The following is a 24681-nucleotide window of genomic DNA, read 5'->3' as shown; positions in this document are numbered from 1 at the left end:
TGCACGTGGTAGGCAAACCCTTGGTACTCCCTGGAAATATTTCGCCACTATGAGAACATGACGACACGTTGCTTTTTCTAAGGCATCCAGATTGTGTGGTGTGGTGGTGGTGTCAAGCTGCCTGTGACAGTCATGTTGCTAAGAAACTTCTCAAGAAGATTTGTTGTATATTTAATTGCACCAAATTTTGCCAGTGTTCATCTGGCTCTTTTTTTATTATTGTTGATGTTTTGTGTGTGTGTGTTGGTCTTACATTCAATTTTATCTTGTCTGTTACAGATTTGGTCTCTTATTGTTGTTCTTCTGAGTAAGAAATACAAACAGCTTCCTCATATGATTACAACAAATCTACTCGTTGCTCAGGTCAGTAGTAAAAAAAAAAATATTTTCTTTTTTTGTGCGTGTGTCTTATTTTTAACACTTTTGCAATTTGGTTTCTGCTGCGTATCTTTGTAGCCGTATAAAGTGAGAAGGGGAATCTAATGTGTGACTTGTCTGAAAGGTTTCTGTGATTTAAGAGGTATAGCCTTGAAGAAAATGGCAAAGTGACTGTTTTGATCATCCAGCTCTCATAGAGCAGCGTCTCAAACAGATCTATAAGCAATCAGAACAGCAAATGGCTTTTGCAATATATTTTTAGCATTATAAACTATTGCCAAATAGCAGCGCTGAGTGCACTTTCAGTTCAGTTTATGCCAATCTGAAGTCAGCAGTGCTATGATAGGCAGCAACATGCATCTGACTCTTGGTGACCTGATCCAAGGAGTGAAGTAGGAAACTAGCCCACATGCTGGTTCAGCTACCTGAAGTGACTCACTGAGGGATCAGACAGGTGCCAGTGCTGATGCAAGGAAGGGGCGTGGGAATGCATGGCTGGTGGCTAGGGAACAGCAAAGCCAAATAGCTCTGACTTGGATTAGTTGTAATTGTTATTTAAGCTGAGGGAGAACTGTAGAGTATGTGCTTCTTTTTTCCTTGAAGACAACTGCACAACTATTAGAATCAGTGATGTGCAGTGGATGCTTTTTGAAGTGTTGTTTCTGTTTGTTTCTTAATAATAAAGTGAACTATGAGATCTGATTGCCGTCACATTTCAGAGAAGAAAATCACACGTGAGAGTTGCAAGTGGTTCTTGTCTATAACAACATGAAGTTTGCTTTAGGAATATTTTTGAGCCCTTGTATTAGTATTTCCGTAGTATTTCAGCCTATTTATTCAGACTAATTCAGTACTAAAACTCTCGCATGAGGCCAAAAACTTGTATAATTCTTGACTGATCTGTTGATGTCGATTCTCAGCTTCATGTTCAGATCATTTCAGATGAATGGTCTGTACCGAACAAAAGCTTTGCATCTTGGCTAAATATTTATAATCTTGCAATTACTATATATACTTTATTTCCTGACTTTCCCTGCTCCACTGCTGTCAAAAAAAAAAAAAAAAACAAAACAAAAAAAACAAGAGGAGGTAGAATGCCCTAGTCAGTGATGTAACCATAATATTATTTATATATGTAAGCATAATATTTATTGCTGTGCTATCGAATTCATAAAATTACATTGCAATGGTGTTTAGAAACTTAATGTAGCTATATTACACTGTGTTCAGATTTGAGGCTTTTTGTGTTTTTTGTCATCCTGTTTTCTGCATTTAGATAATGTCATCTTTTTTTTCTTTTCAGTTTATTGCTTGCATTGGAATGGTGATATGGAATTTCACTGTTAAACAGAAAGATGTAACTGTGCAGATCCTAGTATTTATATTTCTCTACAGTTCACTTTATAGCACCTACCTGTGGACAGGTATGATTTTTCTAGGCAGAACTAGGTATACTATAAAAGATTAATGTACTGACATAATTTGATTGCATTCTTCAGAGTAATTGTTCCATTCACTTGTGTATAATTTCACAAACATACACTTAAAAGCTGTGCCAAGCTGAAGCAATGGAAGGCTAAATGTCAGATGCTGCTTCTGCTACTCAAAGCTCATATATAGACATGTCTGGTTTCTCTTTGCCTGTTACAGTACAAGACTTGCTGGTTTATTTAAAAAAAAAAGTCAAGAACCTGTCCCAAAGCAAAAGCAATTACAAATAGACTAAATGGGAATGGGTTGCCCTTCAGCTACTCAAAAGCTTACTGCCAATTTTTAATTAATGCAGAATGTAAGACTTTAATTTATTCAGCATTAAGAAGGTCTTAAAACCTTATGCCTCAAAAAACAGAATGAAGGGAGATAGCAAAGGAGCTTTAATATTTCTTCCCTGTGGCAATTGCAATTTCCAAAAACAGTGTATGTGTTCTGCAGGTGTAGATGATTAATGAAGAGATTAGTTGTAGTAGACAGATTTGAAAGATATATGAAGGAACTTGGGGAACTATTTGGGTGTAACTAAAACAGACTTCCTATACCATTCCTGAGTCCAGAAGTGGAAAGGTTTATTTTGTGTGATGTTTTTGTCCAGTTTTGTGCTTGTTAGGCTGAGACAGAAAATAGCGTATGATTAGTATAGCCTAACGTAAATACTAGCTTTGCTTTGACAAGGAAAGTATTATTGGGGTTGGGAATGGAATTGATATTTGCAGAAGATAGTCCTATGTAGAGTTACTTCTATAAAAACACATTAAACATTTTTGTGAAATTTAGCATTTACTTTCCAAAAGACTTATCTTTTTTTAACCTTAATGAAGTAGTCACTTGTGTCTTAAGTATTCTTATGGCACCTTTTAAATACTTGTAAACCTTCCTAAGCATTTATAGGTGGAAATAAGTTGTGATCTGAGAGGCACTCTTTGGTTACTAAGCAGGTTACACACTAGAGTGTCTAGAGTCTGTAATTTTCAGTTCTCTTTTTTAATAATAAACAAGGCATTTCTTTTGTTCTCTGTAGGGTTTTTATCTTTCTCTTTGTTTCTGTTGAGGAAGAGAGAAACAGTGAAGATTCCCATCGGGTTTATAATCATAGCTGGATGGGGGTAAGTTAGCACAGATGTTTACCTGTAGGGTTGGTGAGAGCAAGCCAAATATGTTACTTTGTTCATATTTTGCACTTTCAGAGTCCCGACGCTTCTGATAGGAATCTTGTTAATAGTTGGTGAACGTAACAGCACTAGCATTGACTCTGCCTTTTTCTATGGAAAACATCAGGTATGAGTATCTTCTGTCCTTGTCTCTTCTGACTTTTGCCATATCCAATACATCCTTAAGAAATTCTTTTCTATTTGTTTCTTATGTAAGTAGCTTTCAGTCAAAGTGCAGGCTACTGTAACAGTATCATTATACAATGCTTACAGATTGCTATAAAAATATTTCTGTAATGAAACATTCGAAAAACTTGTTTGAGCAACGACCTTCAAGTTTAGACAGCTATGACTAAGAAAAAGAGGGAATAGGCTTCCAAAAGAAAAGTCTTAGGAGTAGTAATGAATTGCAGAGCTCTCTTCTTGGTGACTAATTTAGTCTAGCTTGACAATTATCTAAAATTGACACCATCCAATAGCTAATTAATGTTTTTTAAGCTGTAGTAGATAGGATCTACGTTACATTGGTAGCAGTGACTGCTTGCGCTATGGGAGAATTCTCTGTGCAGTCAGGAGTTGAAAGTCCCTAAGGCTGAAATAGTGTTTTTATCAATAAGTAGTTTGTCTTTACTAGAGGATGTGATCTGTACTAGGGTAGGTAGTTGTTTTGTTTTCCCTCTGCCTTTCTTATGGACAGAAAGACTATGAGTTGCTCAGGATTATTCATGTGGTGCTTTCACAAGTAACCAAATAGCTTCACAGTGGACAGCAGGTATTGGTGGCAGATGATTAGAATGAAACGTTAATTAATGGGATGTTCCCCATTGGAGAAAGCATGGAAATTTGAGCTGTGCTGGAGAGGGTGGGTGACAAGTGCATTTGTCTTTGGGAATTAAAAGGTACCTAAACTGAACTTAAAATGCAACAGTAATGGTCCTGAGGGGAAATAATATAATGACAAGAGGATGTTTTTCTAGCTCGTGGGAAATAGGGGTCCTCATGAAAAACAAGAGAGGAGGGGAAAAAAAAAATGGGGGAAAAAAAGAGGGGGAGGACGTAAGAAAAAAGGAGGAAAGAGGAGGAAAATAAAAGAAAACTAGCTGGATTACTTATGAAAATAAAACTAATTTCATGTACTGACTGCTCCTTCACCTTCAGTGCTATGAGATGGGATAGCATTTTTAGTGCATTTTTAGTGCATTTAGGAAGCTGCAGAAGTTAGAAAGAAAGATATGTGCAACAATTTACCTTTAGTTTGTATTTAGGTACATACTTTCTTTTCTCTCCTTTTACTTAACAGATAATCACCACAGCAGTGGTCCTGTTCATCAGCATATTGATGTCAGGCATCTCACTTATGTGCATGAACAGAAATAGACAGGAGTCGAACTATGAGGTACTGAACCCATATTCACCTCACGGCCAAGTGGAAGGGAACGAGGGGAATCAAGTTTCAGCCACTGTGCCTCAACCTTCTGCAGGGTCTCCTGCACAACCTTCTGCAGGATCTTCTGCACAACTTTCTCCTGCACAACCTTCTGCAGGTTGTTCTGCACAGCTGTCTGCAGAAAGAGGTATAGAAAGTAGCTTTGTAAGAACAAATTAACAGCTTGGGATACAAAAATAAACAGAACTGTTCTAAATTTAATTCTGACCTGGGAGGGATTGTTGTTTACAACTTCAAATGTGAAGTTAGTTAGAAAGAAAAATCTAGATATAACTGCCCAAGGACTTAGGTTTATATTTGTAGGGAAGGTTTGATTATTATTATTGTGAAGTGGGGGAAGTAGACGGGGGAAAAAACGAACAAACATGTATGTGGGTTTTCTGTAAGTGATAGTGTTGTCATATGCATATGATAAATTCAGTCTAGTAGTTGTCACAGGTTATTTACCCAATAAACTGTCTCTCTGAGAATGAGTTGTATGCCTTAAACGTTGCTAATCCTACAGCAGTTGTTACTCCTTGTTTGACTTTGGCTTTCTTTCTCACTTCTCTTGTGTTCTTCTTCTAGCTAAAAGCGCCTGTGTTGCTTCCATGGTGGTAGTGCTTTGTTAAATATTTCTATGTATTTGTAATAAAATGCATGTGTGCTCTCAGCAAATTGGAACTAGTGTCTGCTTTCCCCTTTTAGATTATTTGTGAATATACTGAAGTATAGCATATAGTGTTATACTTGGAGAGTAAATTATGGCCTTGATGGAAACTAACTATCTTATTATCCTTAATAGGTTGCTGTTCTTGTCAAACAACAAATGGGGAAATAGCCTGTGCTAAGGAGGGCAAAGCAGTGCCAAATACTGTTGAAAACAAGGTTCCTTCAATTGAGACAGGTAAAACAACAGTGTATCCTTGTTTTAATATTACAGATTGGAACGCGTTGCCCAGAGAAGCTTTGGATACCCTGTTACCTGGCAGTGTTCAAGGTCAGGTTGAATGGGGCTTTGGGCAACCTGGTCTAAAAGATCTCTCTGCCTGTGGCAGGAGGATGGGATGGTTTCACACCAATGGCCAATTAATCTCTGCCTGAATGCTCACTCCTCTTCCTCAAAGGAAGATGAGGAAGACAAAATATGATGTAAAGGGGGGGGGGGGGGGGGGCCGGGGGCGGAAAGTCTCAAAGTATCAGATAAGGATAACAAACTAAATGGAAAAGAAAGGTGAGAAGGAAAAAAACAAGCACAGAGAGGAAAACAACAACATTTATTCTCTATTTCTCATTATCAAGTGATGTTAAGTCACAGCTTGGGAATCAGAACCTCAATATGTATGGCAGTTGTTCAGGACAGGCGTTTTCATAACAAGAGCAGCCTTGGCCATGTCCTCTCCCCAGCTCCTGCCCAATGCCAGCCTGCTGGGTTTGGGAGCTTGGAGAGAGCCTCGGTGCTGTTCCTGTGTTGCTTAGCCATAGGCAAACACTGAGGCTGTTTCAGCTACAAGTGCAGAGCACAGCTGTGTGTAGGCTGCTGTGGAGGAAGTGAACTCTGTATCAGTCAGACCCAGTACAGATGGTCTTTAAGGTCCCTTCCAACCCAAACTATTCTGTGATTTTATGGTTGACTCTCTTCCACAGCATTTGTGTGTGTTGCACTCACAGTGAAACTATTTGTTCTCTCGAGTCACGTTGAAAACAGTTGTTCACTCAACTCTGCTTCAATAACTTATATTTCATATTAAATTCAAGTGTTGATATGTGCATTGGTATTTATGCTGCTCTTGTTGTTTATTAGAAATCTTTAATTGCTTAAGAGTGACAGTTTTGTGTATGTTTGGTAGATCTGTTTTTTTGGGAGGAGTGTGATTGCTAAATGTTAAACTGCTAAAATCGAGACAAAGTAGGACTAAAGTAAACTTACTATATACTCATATTCAAATCTTATTTCCACCCTGAAGTCTTTAAAGCTTTTATTGTAGTCATGCACAGGTTTTGAATAAAAAACTTTAGGTCTAGAAAAGCAGGTACTTACTGCAGACTAGATCAAATGTCCATGCTGCTGTATTATCCAAATCTTGGGGAGAAACGTGGAGAAAATCAACTGAGGGGGCCTTAGGCGTCACTGAAGCTGAGGAATGGATCAAAGTGGCTGTTCAGCACCTATTGGAAAATTGCATGCTCAGCCCATTCTTGTCATACATCACTTTCAACAGTGAAAGCTATCTGCAGGGCAGCCTTTTTTTTCTCTGTTTTTTTCCATCTTTAACAAGGTAGTCCATATCCATATGCTTTATCTGAATGCAGAATTACTTCAAACAAAACTAAATATTCCATGCTGAAACGTACCTTGTTTTATCTCCTTTCACAGTACGTAGCTTTCTACTTATTGCCAACTATTTTTTTTATGAAGTAGTTCAGACAAACACCATAACAAGGTCTTCCAGGGATAGGGGAAGGGCAATTTAATTTCCTTATCGTAAGAGATAAGGTATTTTGAATCTTATGATTAAGTGGGATTTTTTTTTCTGCCTATGGACTGAACAATTCAAGAACTATAAATCCCTAAAAGCAAACTGTAATGGATACATGTGTGTAACTGACTGCATTCATTACCAATCCTTCAGTTATTCCCTTGAACTATGAAAGGTGTTTGATGTAAAGTCTTAATATGTCCTTCACTGTAAGTTTTTCACTGCCATCTAGAGGAATATGCTCAGAATTGCTGAGAACTCCACGTGAAAGAAAAGCATCTGTTCTCTGTGTATTTGCTTCTTTTAATTAATAGAATTATGGCAATGTCTGTTATACCCTGTTAGAAATACAGTAGCAGAACTGAAATAAATACGGTTGCTTTTCTGATGTGGCAGCACTGAGATATGGAGTATAAATATTGCAGCTGCTGTATACTTAGAATATTTATTCCATACATTAATCCTAGGTTTAAAATCTGTTCTGAGGAAATTGCTGCTGTTTCATTGTTGCTGATTCTTAACCAGAATTTCTATTAGTCCTTTGAAGGAAGAATTTTGTTGTGAAGTTTCTTCATCTTAGGAACACAAACTGTTACATTTGAGGATAGATGTCTGAACTGGTGGTTGTCAAAGCTAGCATTATGTGTGTAGGTCTTCAATACAAACATGAAGTGATTTAACAAGTTGTGTTAGTGAGTTTACTTATCAGTTTAGAGATTGTAAGTTAGCCTAATGAAAACTTCTGGTTTGTTTTTCAGCCGATCAGTGTGTGAATCAGTGTAGCGCTCAGACCTGCGTGCTGGCTCAGGAAGAACAGCTTCTACAGACTGGAGACAAACAGCTGGCCAGACACGTGCTGCTGTGCTTGCTTCTTGTTGTTGGCCTTTTTGCTGTAAATATTTTTTTCTCCTCCCTGTTGTTTCTCTCATTGAGGTGGGACCATTTTTAGGAAGGCTATGTAGACAGCCCAGTTAAAAAAAAAAAATCTTCCCATTCCTACTTTTTATAGTAATATATTAAGTAAATCAGAGGCTTTATTTTTTTCTCCTATTGTAGGAGGAGGTGTATCATAAGATTAATTTATTGTGTGGCACAGAAAAATTAAAGGCAAGTTAAGGCCAACAGTGTCAGTGAGCAAGCTTCACTGGAGAACCCCAAAGGGACAGGAAAAAATTGGAATCACATCATTGGGTAATTAATTCATCACTACCACTCCTTGTCCTATTTTTTTCTCAAGAGCTAGTCATCTTCTCTAGATATCAATTGAAAGTATGAAGTGAATTCTACTTCTGAAAGAGTCTGTACAAAAATTGTTCCATTGGATCATGCCTTATTTTGGAATTTGGACTTCATAGAGGCGTTTTGGTAAATAAGATATGTAAGACATTATTTGCAATGGAAGAATGTGTTTTCGTTGCTTTTCATGCTTATTTGGGGACAGGCAACTAAGCTGATATTGCCTATTAAATTAAAAAAGAAAGTGTACTCTGAAACCTGCAGGAGAAATATATCTTAGAAAAGAATATTAAATACGTTTTCTGTGTTACAGTGGTGTCCCAAATTAGACCCTCTATTTTCAACTGAATCCAAATGAATACTTAAATATGATGAAATGAGATTGATTATATTAGTTCGTTATCCTTTTCACCCAAAGGGGTTAACTGTAGATGCTTTAATTTCTTTAATCAGGTATCTGAGATAGCTGAAGTGTAACGTGCTTCAGCTTAATGCAATCTTAACTATGTAGAAAATATGTAGAAAGCAATGGTGTCAGCCTCAAGACAAATATTGCAAGTGTGTCTAGGTTAATATTGTCTGTGTTAGCTTGAATACTTGAGAATGCTTAAAGCAAGTTCCTTGTATAAACATGTGAACAGGCAGGACCTCTACACTGATATGCTTTTTAAAAACAAACAAGCTCATTTGTTTACTCCCAGCAATTAAGTCTAATTACAATAATGTTTTAAAGTGTTTTTTCTCTCCTGCGGTCTTCATGTGAATTATTTGTTGAATAAATGCAGGTGAAGAATAAGAAGGCGCTTTTGATTTTAACGTTTGGTTTGTACTATTTTATTTTTCTGTTTGTTTTGTGTTTTTTAACAGAATCTTTCCAGCTGTTTATGGTGGCTGTTCAACCAAGAACCTGGAAGACTGTATGTGGAATTGCAGTTCTTTTGTGCTGTGTTTAATTTTGGTCAGGTACTTGCTGATGTTTATTTTGAAAATAGCTTTGTTGATGTTGCAGCTCGTGCTGTTACAAGTGCTGTATGATGAAGTCCTCAAATAATACTGAAGACACTGGTTCCTTAAGCTGTTTTGATTATTTTCCCCCTGAATTTTTTCTTTTCTTTTGATAATTGTCTTATCATAATGTGATTGCCTTGAGTATGAGCACTTTAAGGGGTACAAATGGCAGCTGAGTGCCAAATGTCCATTGAGACAGAGTAGAATTTCAGCTTTATTTTTAGCAGAAAATTTCTGCATAACTGCATAGGTACAGTATAGCTACATAGATACTTTGGCTATTGGCCTTTAAGTTGCTACCTCTGCAGTTGCAGTTTCTTCACTATTAAGTAATACTTGACACAATTGGATGTACAAATGTTGCAACTGCACATAGCTTATTTCAGTGCAAACTGACATGTTAGACTGGTGGACTACGAAGGTGAAAGCAAAACGGTGTTAGTACTTACCACAGGGAGTATTTCTCAGGTCTGTGGACAAGTGTGCCTCTGAGATGCAGTGCAGAATCAAGTAATGATAGTCTGGCTTTGTTACAAAAGCAGCATGGAAGAATAGTGGGAGAACATTACAGCATGTAAATTGTAGTCAGTTCTTTTCTTGACATTAACAAAGAGATTGAAATAACTGGCTGTGTAAAGATACTGACATTTTGTTCATCAGATAGCTTACTTATTGAACTGCTTCTTTGAGAATTTATTTGACAGACTTATATATTTTAAGGACTAAGTGAAAAAACAAAGCAGAAACAAAATGAATTTCAAATAGTGACTGGGAAAGAGAGATACTCTTAATTTGTGTTTTGGCAATTAGTTGTTAACATTTTATTTCTATTCTTCAGAAGTCAAAATTTTTTGCTTAATCTATTTCCTCTGTGTTTTTTCCTTTAGGGCTTCATTTCCTTTGGTATTTTTGGCTTAGATAAGCATTTAATTATTCTGCCATTCAAGCGAAAGTAAGTAGAACATTTACACTTATATGTACAAGTTTAATTATTAACAGCAATAATTTTAAAAGAGTTTTGAGTGTTCTGTGCCATAGCATTCAATTCCCTATTTGTTTTATTTTTAAAATTTCTTCTTCTCTCCCAGCTATGGAGAGCTAATTGCAGTTCACTATCTGTGAGTTTTTACTGCTGCCCTGACACACTCGCACTGACAAAAATCTCACAAACTCCCAATAGACAAAATCCTTGTCTAACAATGGTAAAGCGTGTAGTACTGGGCCTTCAGAAATAATTTCAGCTGAAGAGAAAGATTTATTTGTGAGTGCTGGTCCTGATTGTTTCAGCACTGTTTTAAAGTCCTCTAGTAATTAGCTCGTACAAGTTCTTTAAATTAGAGCTAGGTGGCTGCGTTGTGAATCCAGCAGTGAGGGCTGTTTCCCAGCTACTCTCTGTCCTTCCTTCTGCCTGAGCCCAAAGTAAAACTTCTCAGTGTTCAAAGGGCGTACAAGTATATTAGGAAGATTATATTAAAAACATTTGCAGAAAAACAGTGAAAAGCCATGATGAGATTCCTGTGAGTTCCATTCTTATTTTCAGTTTCCTTGAAAGAGCCTTTGTTTGATTTATTTTTTTTTTTTTTGTTACTCCCATCTCTCCACCCCAGGCTTGAATTGCTCTGGGGAGGCAGAGAAGCAGAAGGGTGTGCAGATCACACTCTACCTGAGGAAATCAGGATGACCTGTCAACAGTTTGTTCATTATCACAGAGATCACTGTGTCAAAAGCATTGTCAAAGGCAGAAGGTAAGGTTTTCCCCCTTCATATTTAACCTGTTAACAAAGCTCGTAGCTCACCTTTTGGAAATAATGAAATGCAGTACAGTCATTCTGTTGGTGATTTCTGTTCTGACCTAATTACTCAAACCTTCAAGTGAAGATTAAGGATTTTGCAGTAACATATAGAAAATATTTCTTGTCTAAGACTGAAATGCTGAGGTACAAATTGTCATGTTATCTCATCTAGGTTTGATGGTTTTGTAGCTCCTCATTGAGTCCTGTCCCAGTTCTTGCAATTAGCAGGAGTTTAGGAACTAAAGTATGTTCAGTGTCTGTAACAGCATGTGTGATGCTTCATTTTTGTCTTCTAATTAATAAGGTGTTTGTATTTATGGTAGAAAATGTTACTAACAGCTATTGCAGGAGGCAAAACTATGGCAACAGAGGCATTTACTGTCTGAGAGTGGAACGTCTTTAGGACTTTACACCTTTTGAGTTCATACAGTTTCTTTTGCTGATTCCTCTCATGAACCTTAAACCCCAATTGTGAGATTGCCCAAGCTTGCAGACCCAAATTATGATCAAAGATCGTAATGATCAAAGGTTATGTATTCAGTTATGTTCAGGTGGATGAGAAGAGAAATGCAGACAGAAGCATCTGGAATAAGAAAAAGATACTTGCCTGCAATTATATATCTAGTATGTAAAGCAGAGAGATGAAGAGTTGTTTGAACAGGACACTTTTTTTACTTCTCTTGGCATGGAAGCTCTCTAGTAGGACTAGTTCTGCAGGGGGAGATTCTCTCAATGGTCAGATAATCTGAAACCATATTCCAGAATTATTTCTTTGGCAGCTGTGTTCCCTAAGAAGTAAAAGCAGAGAGTTATTAACTTAGGAAAAAAAAATGAACTGTAGCAGGGTAAGGATTTGCCATACAGAAATGAAGTATTGGAAACTGTTTTGAAATAAGGCAGGTTTTAAAGCTCTGTGTTTGCTGCACTTCTGCTATTGAGGTTTCTTGGGTTTTGGGCTGTTTGGTTAGTTTTAGTGTTTTGTTATGTTTTTTTGTTGTTTTTTTTTTTTTTGTTTTTTTTTTTTTAATTATGTATCATCTGAGAATACATCAAAATCTGACTTTAAGTGCTTTATTGTTTTCATATTATGTTCGTGCAGAACAAGTTTCACATCTTTTTTTTCCCTCCCTGTGGATTAAGATGAAGCATTTATATTTGTGTAACTTGATCCTATCCTCATTGATTTGAACATGCTATAACTGAGACCTTCTGATCATGGATTTCTATTTGTTAGATTTTTTTTTTCTCTCCTATGATAGTAACTTGCTATCTGTTACTGCTGCTTTTAACTTGGATTTTTTTTAAAAAAAAAAAAGAGGGAAAAAGAAATAGAAGGTTTTTTTTTTTTGCTATTCTGTACAATTGTTAATCATCTTCAGAAACCCTATGCTTGGTTTCCATAGAGGAGATTTTAGATGAGCAGAAACATTCATTGCTGCAGGTAAATTTCAGAATGGTATTTCACTGCAACAAGGCTAGATGTCAGTGGAATTACTTCATGAATCTGTTATGTAAGTCAGTAAATTAGTTGTCTTCTTTCATTTATTCTTGGTACTGCCTGCTGTAGTAAATATTTAACCAGATATTCAAGTTAAACAGTCTTTATTTACGATGTATGTAAGCAGCTGTTTTCTGCTTGAAGCTGGAGAGGAATTATAAAATGGTATTGAAGCACAGGCGGAGGTCAGGCTGCTGCAGGCATGCTGCACCCAAATCATATTTTGTTGCAGAAATGGTCATGCTAGTGAGTACATGAGAAATAAGTAGTCACTAAATAGGCTTGCACTATGTGTGCTAGTAGGAAAACTGCTGCTTCTGTTTGTTGATATTTATTTACAGAACCCTAAAATAACTTTATGTAAATTTCGCTTGAATTGTCTGTAGGAAAAGGTAGTGAACACTGGCATGTCCCTAATATGCAAAACTTGCAAATTCTCCTCTAAACTAAACATGCTCTTAACTATCATGATGTCTTTCCTTGTTTCCTGCTATTTTTCCTTGCCTTTCCCCATCGTGCAGTGGTGATACCAGATTTACAGAACATGTGGGTGAATCATTCCTTTGACATACAGGTGTGGTGCAAAGACCTCCACTGGCATCTTCTTTGGCTGTGATCTGGTGAACTGGCTCATCCAAGTTGGCCTCGCCTCTGACCGTGGTGAAGCTGTGATGTACGGAGACAGACTGATGAAAGGAGGTGTCATCCAGCATATTACAAATGAATTTGAATTTCGGGATGAATATTTATATTACCGCTTTGTTCAAAAGAGAGCAACTACAGCTGAGAGCCAGTGACCTGGGCATGTAGACAGAAGGCAGGCAGGTAGGGGTAAATGTGACCATCTCTTCTGGGTTTGCTGCTGAAACTGGAAGTGTTTCTTTCTTAGGGCTCCTGGAGGGTCCTGTTACCTTCTCGTGTAAAGTTCAGAAATGTGGTTCTACTTCTGTCTATTCTGAAGCAAATGATAGCCATTCTCAGTGAGTGCTAAACCAGAAAGCAACTAGATCGAAACAAGATACTCTGGATTTCTTCCATTTTCAGCAAAACAAATAGTAAATTAGTATGCGTCACTGACATATTATACAGACACTTACAACAGCAACTTTAGTGACTGGTGCCACAATGGAAAAAAAACATGTCAGAGGGGAATATTTCATGTCACTATATGTTTTATAGTGTTTCAGCGTGATGCAATCTTGATCCTTGTTCAAGGTCAAGCTCCCACTAACTTCATAGAAATAAGACTTATTCCATCATATCTCAGTTTTTACTACTGCATACTTCTGCATAACACCAGAAACTTTTTCTGGCTGTTTACACCTCACACCAAGCAGTTTGTTTCCCCTTTAAATATAAAATCCTCCATTTCTAATAATAGAATTCTTATGAAGAGATTACAACGTCATAGAATTAAAGCTGAGGAAATAAGGAGTGGAATAAAAAATAGTTTTCTGCAAAGATACTGCAGAAACATACAAAAATAATCCCCACTTCTCAGATTAGGAAATGATGATGTATTCTTACATAAACAGCTGGTTCTGAAGTTTTCTCTTTTAGTGGTGATAACAGTTTTGTCAACAGTGGATTTTTACTTTCTGGAGTAAGTCTCCATTATAATTCAGAAGTGCCAGCCTCAGATAGAGAACGCGTAGAAGCCTAGGACACCTGTGCAAGTCAAGATCCAACATTTTATTAAGCCATGAGATCTTTTAAATAACATGCATTGACTTCTAAGTCTATTCTATAAACAACCCTAATGGAGCATCCAGGTTAAGGTTTACAAAAGCTGGAGATATTAGAATGTTGTTATTATTGGGCATGTAACAGAGTTTTCAAATAGGCCTCAGGTATCCCTCTGTGATGTTAAGTGGTTAATCCAGTGTCATTCAGATTCTCATGCACTGAAAGCAAAAACTTCAAGAGTAGTTTGAAGAGGTTAAAGACAAATTGCAGTATCTGATAGCCATTACGCTGCTAGGAAAAGCATTTCTAATGCTGAAAGAAGGCATTTATTTGTCTATATAAAATGTTATATAATGAGGGAAAGGAACAAAAATACTAAAATAGTATTTGCACATCTGGAATAGTCAAGGAAACGACTTTTTAAAAAAGCATCCTTTAATTTAACTTTATTTTTTAAATACAGATTTTATGACAGCTACTTATGTGTCTACTTTGTATTAAGAACTGAAAATGATTTTAGCAGCATAATCTATTGTTCAGGAAACAGTCATTTTATGGTAGCTATAACTTTGCAAAAGATTTCAGTCTTATTGCAAGCCTTCAGTGTACTGACACATAACTACATAGGTACGCTACACAAACTGATATATTTTAATGGTTCCAGCAACAAGGTAATTGATACTTGTATTGGGCTGTGGCCACAAAAGAAAACGATAGTTTGATTTCCATTAGAATTGCTGAAGACATCAGGCATTTTGGAATGACTAGATGTACATGTCTAAAGAGCAGAAGCTATATTCTAAATATTGTAACTTATTAATAAATCTGATATTGATTTCAGAGTTCTGGTTGTGGTGTGATGCAAGGCATGTGGGGTTACGTGTGCTTCTTCCTGAGAGATTGGTTGACGTGCCTCCTGGATTTCAGATTTGCTATGGGGAGTATGCAGAGTGGTTGTTAATGGATGTCCACCAGTTTTCTTCTAATTGCATGCCTGCTCCTGATGCCAGCAAGGAGCTAATTCAGATCTTCAGGAGTGTTTTGAAATCATCTCCTTAGCAAATACTTTTTATTTCAGAAAACCGTTCAGATGTTCAAGCTTAACTAAGCTCAGTTTGACGGCCCTAAGTTTAGTCGTCATTCTTGCACTCAGCTCTCATTTTCATCATGATGTCCTTGCCTTGGCCTCTTAGTAATGGCTCATTCCTAGAACCAAATCTAGCACTTCCCAGATTTGAAAACAGCATAGCTGTTTTAAATAAGAAATTGCTCAAAATGTTTGCTTAGAGATGTTTGCTTTAAAAAATCTACTGAAAAAGGACATCTTTTGATAACAACTGACAAATACGGTTAGATGAACTGTTACAACACTGTGACTTCTGATGTAGCTAGTCTGATGAGAGTCTATGATGATTAACAAAAGAAACTGTAAAACAAATATGGAACATGCTAATATTTTTCTAAATCATTGGAGACTTTTGGAAGCAAAGGACAGGCTTAGAGTAACATTAGGAAGTTATCTAACTCTTATACCTGACAAATATTTGATTCTACTCGGGAGCACCAGTAGACTTTAAAATAGTTGGCAGTTAAGTGTAGAGCAGTTGCTTATCTAGTGATGTTTTTGTAAATGGCTTTGCTTTTAAGCCTTGGTCAGTGATGCAGTGAGTTCTGTTTTTTGAAGGTTGATTAGCTTAGGACAGATATCAGTTAACTCGGAAGCTGTTTGTTTTTTGTGTTTTTTTTTAATTATTAGTTTTTAAATAATGATCCTTAATTAAGTTTGAGATTTAAAAAAACAAAAAACCCTTTAAGACATTTCTAGGTGAAGTACATGCAAAGATTGCCCTCTGGAGGACATTCTGATGTATATATCTTTTAAGTACGGTTGTGGGGGGGTAGGGCTATTTATTCCTTCTGCACTCATCTTGTGTTTTGTACCACATGTGTACTAAGAAGATAAAATCCCAGGAAGAAAGGTACCAAAATGTCTTCTACTCTGTTGGCCATGACTTGGTACATCTGAACACATCATCTTGTTTTTACTGTGTATACTGTAGACAAATAACTGAAAGACAACATAGAAACTGGAAGAACAGCTGGCCTATATCTGCATATATTACAGTCTGACCAATGTGTGTTTAACCTAATAATCTGGTTCATTGCTGTCCTGAGATTAAGTGGCCAAGAAGTTTGCTTAAAGGCCTGGTGCAACCACCTTCTATACTTCCATTACTTTGTAAATTTACTATACTTGCAGTGTAGCATAAAATTGTGTATCTCATTTTCCTATGCTGCTTCTAAACCTGACTCTTACCTTGGTTTCCTGCACAGTTTTATTCGGCATTTATTGCTTCTTTGAAGTTATCATGGAGCTAGTGTGGAAAAACTGACGATCCCAAATAGGACACGGATGCAAATTAATTGTCAGATACAGATATTCATGAGGAAAACGGGTAAACACAGCATATTTTTATTAAATATACCATTTAGTTCACAAACATGCATTCTACTATTGAATTTCTAAGAAATGATGATGGTAAGACATGCACAAAAGGTTCACAGTTGACTCAAGCTTATTTCCTTAGACAGCATTATTACTGCCACTCAGTCAGTATATGATCTATATATACATGATCTATATAGGAAGTTGAAGAACTGTTACACTGTTACACTGACCCATTCAATTCTCTGTGTGGATCTGAATATGCTACCACCACATTAATCAAAAAGAACAGATTTGATCAAGTTTTCTTCATCTTATTTGTTTGGCAGCATATTACAAACCTCATTTTATATGTATTTCTTATATCTGCCTAGAATGCTTTTTCTCCTGGGAATATAGAATGGCTTGCAAAATATCAAAACTTTGTGTAGCTTTCTTACATCTGAGATGACTCCAGAAACTGAGGAATATAAAGCATTCATCAAAGGAATGGTCTTTCTGTGGCCTGTAGGGATATTGCATCTGTCTATCTTGTCTATCACTGTCTATCACTACTATCACTGTAATTTCAAAGCTCCATTTCATTTTACACATTCTCTTCTGAAGGTCCACAGAAGCACTGAGACTTTTTTCCTTGGCTTGTAATTTTTATCATGCTTGATCACATAGCAAAGTCAGAACCTTCCTTCCCTTTTTTGCTCTCTTTATCCCTCATTATGGTTAATAAAAGTAGTGTCACAGCTTGACCGCTGCTTTTAGCAGGGCTGTGGAGGAAAAGCTTCATTAAATCAACTTCTTTGTCTAGCAATTTTAGCGTAACAAGGTATGGCTAAAATAAAATGAAAAAATTTCAAGAGTCCTTTTAAGTTCTCCATTGAGGATACATATATGCTTATGTACCCTGACTTATTAATTTCCAGTTGCTTCGTTTAAAACAAGCAAACAAAAACGTTACAATAAAGTTTCTTTAAATGCTTCCTTTAAAAAAAACTTCCACACAACATTATAAAATGTATTACAGAATTAATTTAAAATAATTATATTGCATGTAAATAAATTATTTTTGGTATCAGTGGGAAAAATAGGGAAGTGAAAATTGGTAACTTGCAAGATGTTTGCTTTGAATTTCAAGTAATCAGATTTCACAACAAATCGTGACAAAGTTATGATGTGGATTCAGTACAGTTTAAGTTCTTAGCCTCATCCTATGTTAAAGAAGTAGAATATATGAAATGTGCCTTAGACAGTATTTATCAAAGAGCTGAACATCAATCTTTCTTAACCATACCACTTTCCTTTTTATTCAGTGAAACCAATACTTTCTACATTCTAGCAAGACTTCCAGCCTGGCCATTTAAATTCAGGCAAGGAGAAACTCTGCTGCAGTTATTAATTTGACTATAAAAGTTACACATGTGTAACATGGGGCTGTTCTGCAACTTAGTCAAGCTACTGAATTCTAATTGCATCCGTGTGTTGTATCAGTCCCTTTTGACAGCTTTTTGCCACCTACAAAGGTACTGCATAGCTCTAAGGGAGGCTTTTCTGCCTTGCTTCCCACAACCAAAAGCTGTTTGGCCTGAATAGAAATCCGCATCTTTAAAACTGTCTGTACTAAATAACTGGTGTATGGAAAACAGGAGGTAATCTATAGAGCCACTCCATTAGAAGAGGTAAATATAAAAGCTATCCATTCAAACAGTAATTTTAACCATATATTTTGAGTTCTTCATCTACACACTGTGAAAAAAGGTTCCCCAGTTGGTTTGTGTCAGGACATCCATTTTGCAGAATTGATTCCATTTCATTCATCTTCCTTTTCTCCAGTGTCTGTATCTTTTCCAGCATTTCTTTACCTTTGCCCTGCAAGAAGGAATGTCTGTGTTTCACTGGAAGCTATACAAGACATGTAGTGTTCATCCCCACAAAATGCTGTTGTACTGTCCTTATTTAACCCTATAATTGTTGATAGAAGTTAGCAAATTTGGCAAATTTTCTTAGATCATTTCTAATACCTAGGACTCTCTCCATTTCCCTTACATCCTTTGACTGATGTGCCTGGGAGGGAAGCTGCTCTAGGAATTTAAGCCAGCAAGACTTCAGAGGGTTTATGTCCATTTTTTAGATCATGTTAACTGTGTAAACAGGAGAGACACTACTGTTAGAAGTACCTGCCTTCCTGTTTTACCTCTGTGCTCAACTATCTTTGTGATCTTGTTTTCTTTCCTGATGTCCAGGGAAATTCCTCTATATGTACTACTTAATGCTACGTTATTTTGGCTGCTTCAGAATAACTTCTGCGTAGTTCAGACATTTCTGTAGTGCTTGCTACGTCCACGCTGCCACTTAGATCAGCAAAATTAGGATCCATGTAACTGTTAGGTCCAGAGCTACCTACAACTTATGTGTTGTAAACATGCTGCTAAAATGTATCTGTATTTGATACAACTTGGCACTGCCAGTATCCTTAGAAGATGTACTAGTAACAGTGTTGCCATGATTGTCAGTGAGATGCTAATTTCGTGGGGAAAAGAGCTCTGGAAGAAACAGGAGAATAAGAGGAAAAAGTAGGAACAGAACCTCAGTTTGAATAGTCCAACTTCTGTTTCTAAGGTTGTTTGACATGACATGCATAAGAGAGTCTGTCCATACCAAGCAATGGTAAAAGGCGTGAGCTCCTTGCTGGTAGAGATCAGAGCCCCGAAGAGTTTTAAGTGCTTGCCTCAGGAGCTGTATATTTGCCTGCAGCTGCTCAACCACTTCCCTGTTGTCTGACTAGTGCAGGCCTATGTAGGGCCTCTTTCTTTGCAAGATAAGCAGCATAGATACTTCTCTGGAGCTACGCATAGGGGTACAGCTGGTTTCAGTTCTTAGAGTTAGAAACATATGCCTGCCAGATTCCAAGATGTCTGGCTTCTGGAGCACTACTATATTCTTCACCATTCATCTAAGGGCCTTTAATGATACCACATTAACAAAATGTGAGCAAGATGCTTATATAAACCACCTGCTTGGACTGGAATCTAATTTAATCAACATACCTTCATAGTTTCCATAACTACAGCAGCATTTTCATGTTTTTTATAGAGCTCATGTCTTCGATCTGGCTTACTCTGAAAACGTGGCTGCTTCTTGACTGGATCATCAGGACCAAATGTAGGGGAGGTAGTTTTTAATAACTCAGTAATTCCAGGCACAAAAATGAAAGGCTTGAACACAGACCTAGGAAGAGAAAATAGAACACACATCTTTACTGATATAGCTGTGTTAAAAAGGAAGCAGTAGATTGCTGTATTTTCCCCATACTTCTACTTCCTTCTCACAAGGAAGAAGTCTAAAGAATCAAAAATTCTCCCAACGTGTTTTGAAGTCAGTGATAGCAGCACGTTTCACTAAGTAAGTTGGTAGAGGATATTAATGTACATAACAAGCATTACATTCCCCCACTGTTTGGCTGGGGGTTCTTTGGAAAACAAAACAAAAAGGACTACAGTTAGACAAACTGATACACTTTTCATGTAAGTATTTACAGCTTTTCATCATTATGTCTTGCTGCTGCGTCACCTTGCAGGGTCTGGAGTTCCCGTAAAGAAGTGAATGCATGGCAGATTAGGGTCCTGAGGCAACACAGACACCATGCTTCCAGTTGTCATAAAACCACCTTCCATATTAATGCCACTCTCTTTGTCACGAAGAATTTCCATCATTGTTTCAGAAGTGATAGCGCCTATTTCAGATACAAAACAATCATTTACACACAGTGCTATTTATACTGCCAGCTGGTGCATTTTCTGCAACTGGCTGCTTTTACCTTTAGTAGGCAATGCCAACCTTACTTTTTCTGTTTGGAAAAAAAAAAAAAAAAGCCAAACCATACTTTACTATGTAACACTTCAAAATATCGCTGTTTTCCCACAAGTATTTATTTCAAAGAGTAGGTGATAATGAGCTATAACATTTGTGACTTCAAAAAGGATGAGGGATGGAGGGAAAGATGGTGGGTGATGCTTCTCAAAAAGATGTGGTGCATATGGCTTGCAAATGGTCATCCACACAGTAATAGTAATTTTTCAGGTGAAAATCAGTAGATCGGATTAGAGGCTGAACTTTTTAAGTATTGTGCTGGAGTTGGGAAAACAAACAGTCATATTGGTCATTGTGATCTGTACACAGGTAATGCTTTGAAATGTAAGAAGTAACTGCGTGGATTTTGTATGCCTTTGAATGAAGCCCTGAGACTTTTTCTTTGCCCTAGCAGCTGACCTTCCAAAGCACAAAAGCTTCAAGTTGACGATCAGAATGACGAAATTCATTAACTTATTTTATACACAGAATCAACAGAAACTACAATAGTAAATCCATTTTCAAGTGCTAACTGCCTTTGAGAAGTATAGTACCAAATGTCTTTATGATAATAGTTCTTTCTTCTCAGTGGGGTGAGCATCTAGATGCTCAGCATCTAGCCTTCACACGCTGTTGCTGTTCATATACACCACACACCAAAGCTGAAACCCCAGTAGCCCTAGGCAATCCAATATTCCAACAGGCAGCACTTGCAGTGCTTTTTTCAAATTTGTGGTACCAGTTGAGCATATACTTAGAACAGAATAAGACTAGTCTTTTCTCTGCTGGGAAGGACCATCTACTTTTAGTCTCTGTGATTGCCTCAGTGAATTCTAGCTGCATAAAGACATTTTTTAAACTGTCTTGCTGTTTGCTTTTAAAATACACTATTGATAAATCAGATATGCCTTTAAAAAAAAAAAAAAAAAGCAGTACAAACTGTCTGTAGCCAGGCCTACAGGAAAATAATCTCTTGTTACTATTCTCACAATTGTCCGGGCAAGTTGGAAAATAAAAATCAGCAAGCTGGACAAATCAATGAAACTAAGCAGCAGTTGGTTTGTGAGCTGCAAGGTGGCAACCTGTCAAGCAGAAAAGGTGTTGCCTATTTTCCACTAGACTTTTTTTTTTTAAAAATTACTTTATATTCCTAAAATATATTCCTTATTATTTGAAATGTGAATAACATTTATCTAAAAATGGTCTTCATGTGGTAGGAAGCATGGGAGAAAAAACTGTAATGCCATGGAGGGAAAAAGCTGGGCAGGATGGATTAAGAAACCAGTGATTTTACTGCTCCTTTAAACCAAATAGCTTCTAGTTAGGACACTTATTTAAAATAAATCTAAACGGAACTGAAACCATGTGAGGTTGATAACCTGAACACCTAGTGTGATTGTTCAAATGGCTCAGGTAATGCCTGAAAATGGGGATTTAGAATGAAAACACTGATAGAATCCCAGCATTGTTATCATACAGGTAAATACAGGTATTATGAAAATGCTTTCAGTATTCAGAACCTGCAATTCCCAAAATGAATGCAGGATTTACATGATTGCTAAAGCAGGAAAGCAAAAAGTAATTCATTCTGATGCATGAACTAACTGCTGAACTTGGTCTGACGGAGCTCAGCCAAATAAGTAAAAAACTCTGGGGTGCAGGGTTACTGGAGTTCAAATTAATTACTTCAAATGAGCAAGTGAAGGCAGATGTATCAAAAAGCTGCCAGGTGGATGCAGTTTGAAGTAATAGCTTCTCTCTAGAGAGGTCTGAAAATAAATAAGTTGGTGATTAGGAGCACCTGCTTAGAGTACAGAAAATTCTTTTATTCTGCTGTCAGTGTTTCACTAGGCTGCATAAGGTTAGAGTAGCAGTTACAGTGAAATCACAAAGATTTAAAGAACAATCTTAAAAATGAACACAAGATTATGTATGTGAACACTGTGCTGGTGAATGGCATTAGATTAAAGATGTTCATGGGATTCTTTATGGCTGCCAACGCTTGGGAGTCTGTTTTAGCCTCTGCTTTTTTAGTTACAGGTACAGTAGTGATATACAACATACCAGAACGATTCAGAGCGTGCTCTTACAGACATTTTGGCAGCGGCGTCTCAGTGTTGTTACTGTAGCTGGGTGTTTGATATTGGATGCTTGCTTTATTTTTTTTCTCTCGTCACCAAATTGGCAAAAATGGACAAAAGTCTCCAAAGTTCAGTGTTTCTTCTTTAGGAAAAACATGTGAAAGATTGCCCACATCAGAGGTTTACTCGTCTATGATTTAAATTAACGTAGCTCACCATGCAGTCTTAAAAAAATACAAAAAATGATACCTTTATTTTTGTTCAGAAGTTTGTAGCCTTCACAATAGCGGCTTCTGGATGTAGTCATTCTAGCAGTATTTACATAAGAATACGTGGCAGCAAAATCAAATTCCTTTTCCCCATCCCACCAGCCCTTGCTTTTGGCATACTCCTTCATCTCCGGATGTTCTCTGTCAATCTTGGTTGTGATAGAGAGCTGGTTGGAAATATTCCGCACACCTCCTGTTTGTAAGGTGAAGAAAGAATCATTTGAATACAGTGAACGCTTTTTCCTCTCCCTACTGTTTACATTTAATTCCACTGCTACCAGTGTGACTCCACTAAGTCATATTTCAAGCTCTGTCCTGACAGTTCCCATCCTTACATTCTCAGACTGCAAAAGACGTAGCTCAACACCTCAGGGCGCACTGACCCTGTCAGCACTGACTGTTACCAAACTGAATTGATTACTACCATCCCTAAGACTGCTGCTGTTCTCATCCTGGCCTGCTTGCTGTCCTCTGTTCTTCAAGTGCAGTAGTGGTCATCTCTGACTCTGAAAAGGCCCTCTGAGAACCTGTTACCCTAAGATGCAACTCCCATCCATGTCCTGAGGCTAGTTTCATGCCTTCATGAAGTGGTAAATGAAAACTAGAGAACTGCCACTTGTCACCACATTTAAAATATTTAAAAGAGAGTATCATCCATACCTTCTACTTTTTCTGCTGCCCAGTGTTTTCCTGATGTCTCCAGCACCCACGCTTCCTTTCTGTCAGCTATTAGAAAGCTGTTATGGTACGTAAAGGCCATGTGGCTCTCCATGCAGTTTCCTCCCTGGCCATATTTTTCTAGCAAATCAACTATGACAGCAAGAGCCTTTTCGGCTGTGTCCGCTCTCTCAAGTCCAAGCCTAAAACAGAAGGAAGACGTTATCCTTGGAATGACAAGCTTGAACGTAACTAGTCAGCATGACTATTCAGATTGAACTGGAATGCACAAGTAGTTGTCATTATTTACATGGAGATGTGCGGCTAGTAAAGTGTGAGAGGGGGAAAATAGCAAGTGAGTCCGGACCTTAGGAAAGGCCCACACACTGGGTCCTGAAGTGCAGCTGTGCTCCTGTTACAAGTCTTGTTTCAGATCAGTTTTGTAGAGAACAAAAATGCTTAATAACTTCCTTGTCAGACTCTATTTTGGTGTGTGATACCTCTCCCAACCCCAGCTCCTGGCAGAGAGGAATGAGCTAACTGCTGTGCCAGTAAATACTTATTTTTAACCACGGTGAGAACAGCAGAAGAGACAGACGTGTTTCCTGCGTGTGAAGGCACTTATTTACCCATGTAGCTCAATGCAAACATTTTGAAATTAAGTTCTGAATCCGGTCCCATTTACCAAAGCGGCGTGTGCAGACCTTACGAGATCCATGCCCAGGAGCGCCTCGGCACCGCACACCTCCTCGCGGCCCCATACGGCCTCGTTCCCGATGCACACCCCGTGCTCGTTGGCGCCCATCTCTGCGCCCCACAGCCAGGACGGGCGGCTCAGGACCACGGCGTAGGTTTGCTCCGCTTGCTCAACCGCGATGTAGGTGCACTGCAACGAGCCGCGGCAAAGACGTCGCCTTTAACGCCGCCGTTCCCGCGGGCATCCGCCCTCCCCCCTCACTCCACCCCGCGTCCTCCCGACTCGCCGCGCGGAGCCCCGCTCGGGCTGCCGGGGCCGCTTCCGTGAGCGCGCCCCGTCTGGGCGGCCCCCGCCGCGCCTCACCTCCAGCTGGGCGCCGGGCGGGTGCGAGGCGGCCGGGACGTACAGCACCTCCTGCACCTCATCCGATGGCCGGTCCGAGTTCTTCCCGAACACCACCCGGCCCCCGGCGGCGGCGGGCGGCAGCGCCACGAAGGTGTCGCAGGAGCGGGGCGGCGGGCGGGCAGCCATGCTGGCG

General features: G+C 38.2%; 2 protein-coding genes across 7 annotated transcripts in view; one reads left to right on the top strand and one right to left on the bottom strand.

The window, feature by feature from the left end:
• GPR155 (G protein-coupled receptor 155) overlaps nt 1–14990 on the top strand; it is a 28351-nt gene extending 13361 nt beyond the window's left edge. For 5 of the 6 annotated variants that reach the window (XM_042875018.1, XM_042875014.1, XM_042875016.1 and 2 more), the window contains 11 exons: nt 280–363; nt 1682–1802; nt 2894–2978; nt 3060–3150; nt 4324–4597; nt 5255–5356; nt 7688–7821; nt 9033–9128; nt 10061–10125; nt 10781–10918; nt 13039–14990. In XM_042875018.1, coding sequence (XP_042730952.1) covers nt 280–363; nt 1682–1802; nt 2894–2978; nt 3060–3150; nt 4324–4597; nt 5255–5356; nt 7688–7821; nt 9033–9128; nt 10061–10125; nt 10781–10918; nt 13039–13261 — 1413 coding nt within the window. In that variant the 3' untranslated portion in view covers nt 13262–14990. Of the gene's footprint in view, nt 1–279; nt 364–1681; nt 1803–2893; nt 2979–3059; nt 3151–4323; nt 4598–5254; nt 5357–7687; nt 7822–7985; nt 8121–9032; nt 9129–10060; nt 10126–10780; nt 10919–13038 lie in introns of those variants that run through there. The other variant, XR_006179672.1, reaches the window with a different exon arrangement.
• A 1600-nt stretch (nt 14991–16590) lies between these two features.
• SCRN3 (secernin 3) lies at nt 16591–24674 on the bottom strand. The gene is made up of 7 exons (XM_042875021.1): nt 24507–24674; nt 24151–24332; nt 23450–23649; nt 22770–22982; nt 20161–20323; nt 19638–19818; nt 16591–18459 (listed from the first exon to the last, which is right to left on the bottom strand). The coding sequence occupies exons 1-7, from the start codon at nt 24672–24674 to the stop codon at nt 18304–18306; spliced, it is 1263 nt and encodes a 420-aa protein (XP_042730955.1). The 3' UTR covers nt 16591–18303.
• Between the last annotated feature and the right edge of the window lie 7 nt (nt 24675–24681).

The sequence above is a fragment of the Lagopus leucura genome, unplaced genomic scaffold (assembly GCF_019238085.1).
Source record: "Lagopus leucura isolate 7727_CA_CO unplaced genomic scaffold, USGS_WTPT01 Super-Scaffold_100012, whole genome shotgun sequence".
Lineage (NCBI taxonomy): Eukaryota > Metazoa > Chordata > Aves > Galliformes > Phasianidae > Lagopus > Lagopus leucura.
The sequence above is the reverse complement of the archived record's forward strand: the minus strand, read 5'-3'. Positions and strand labels throughout refer to the sequence as shown.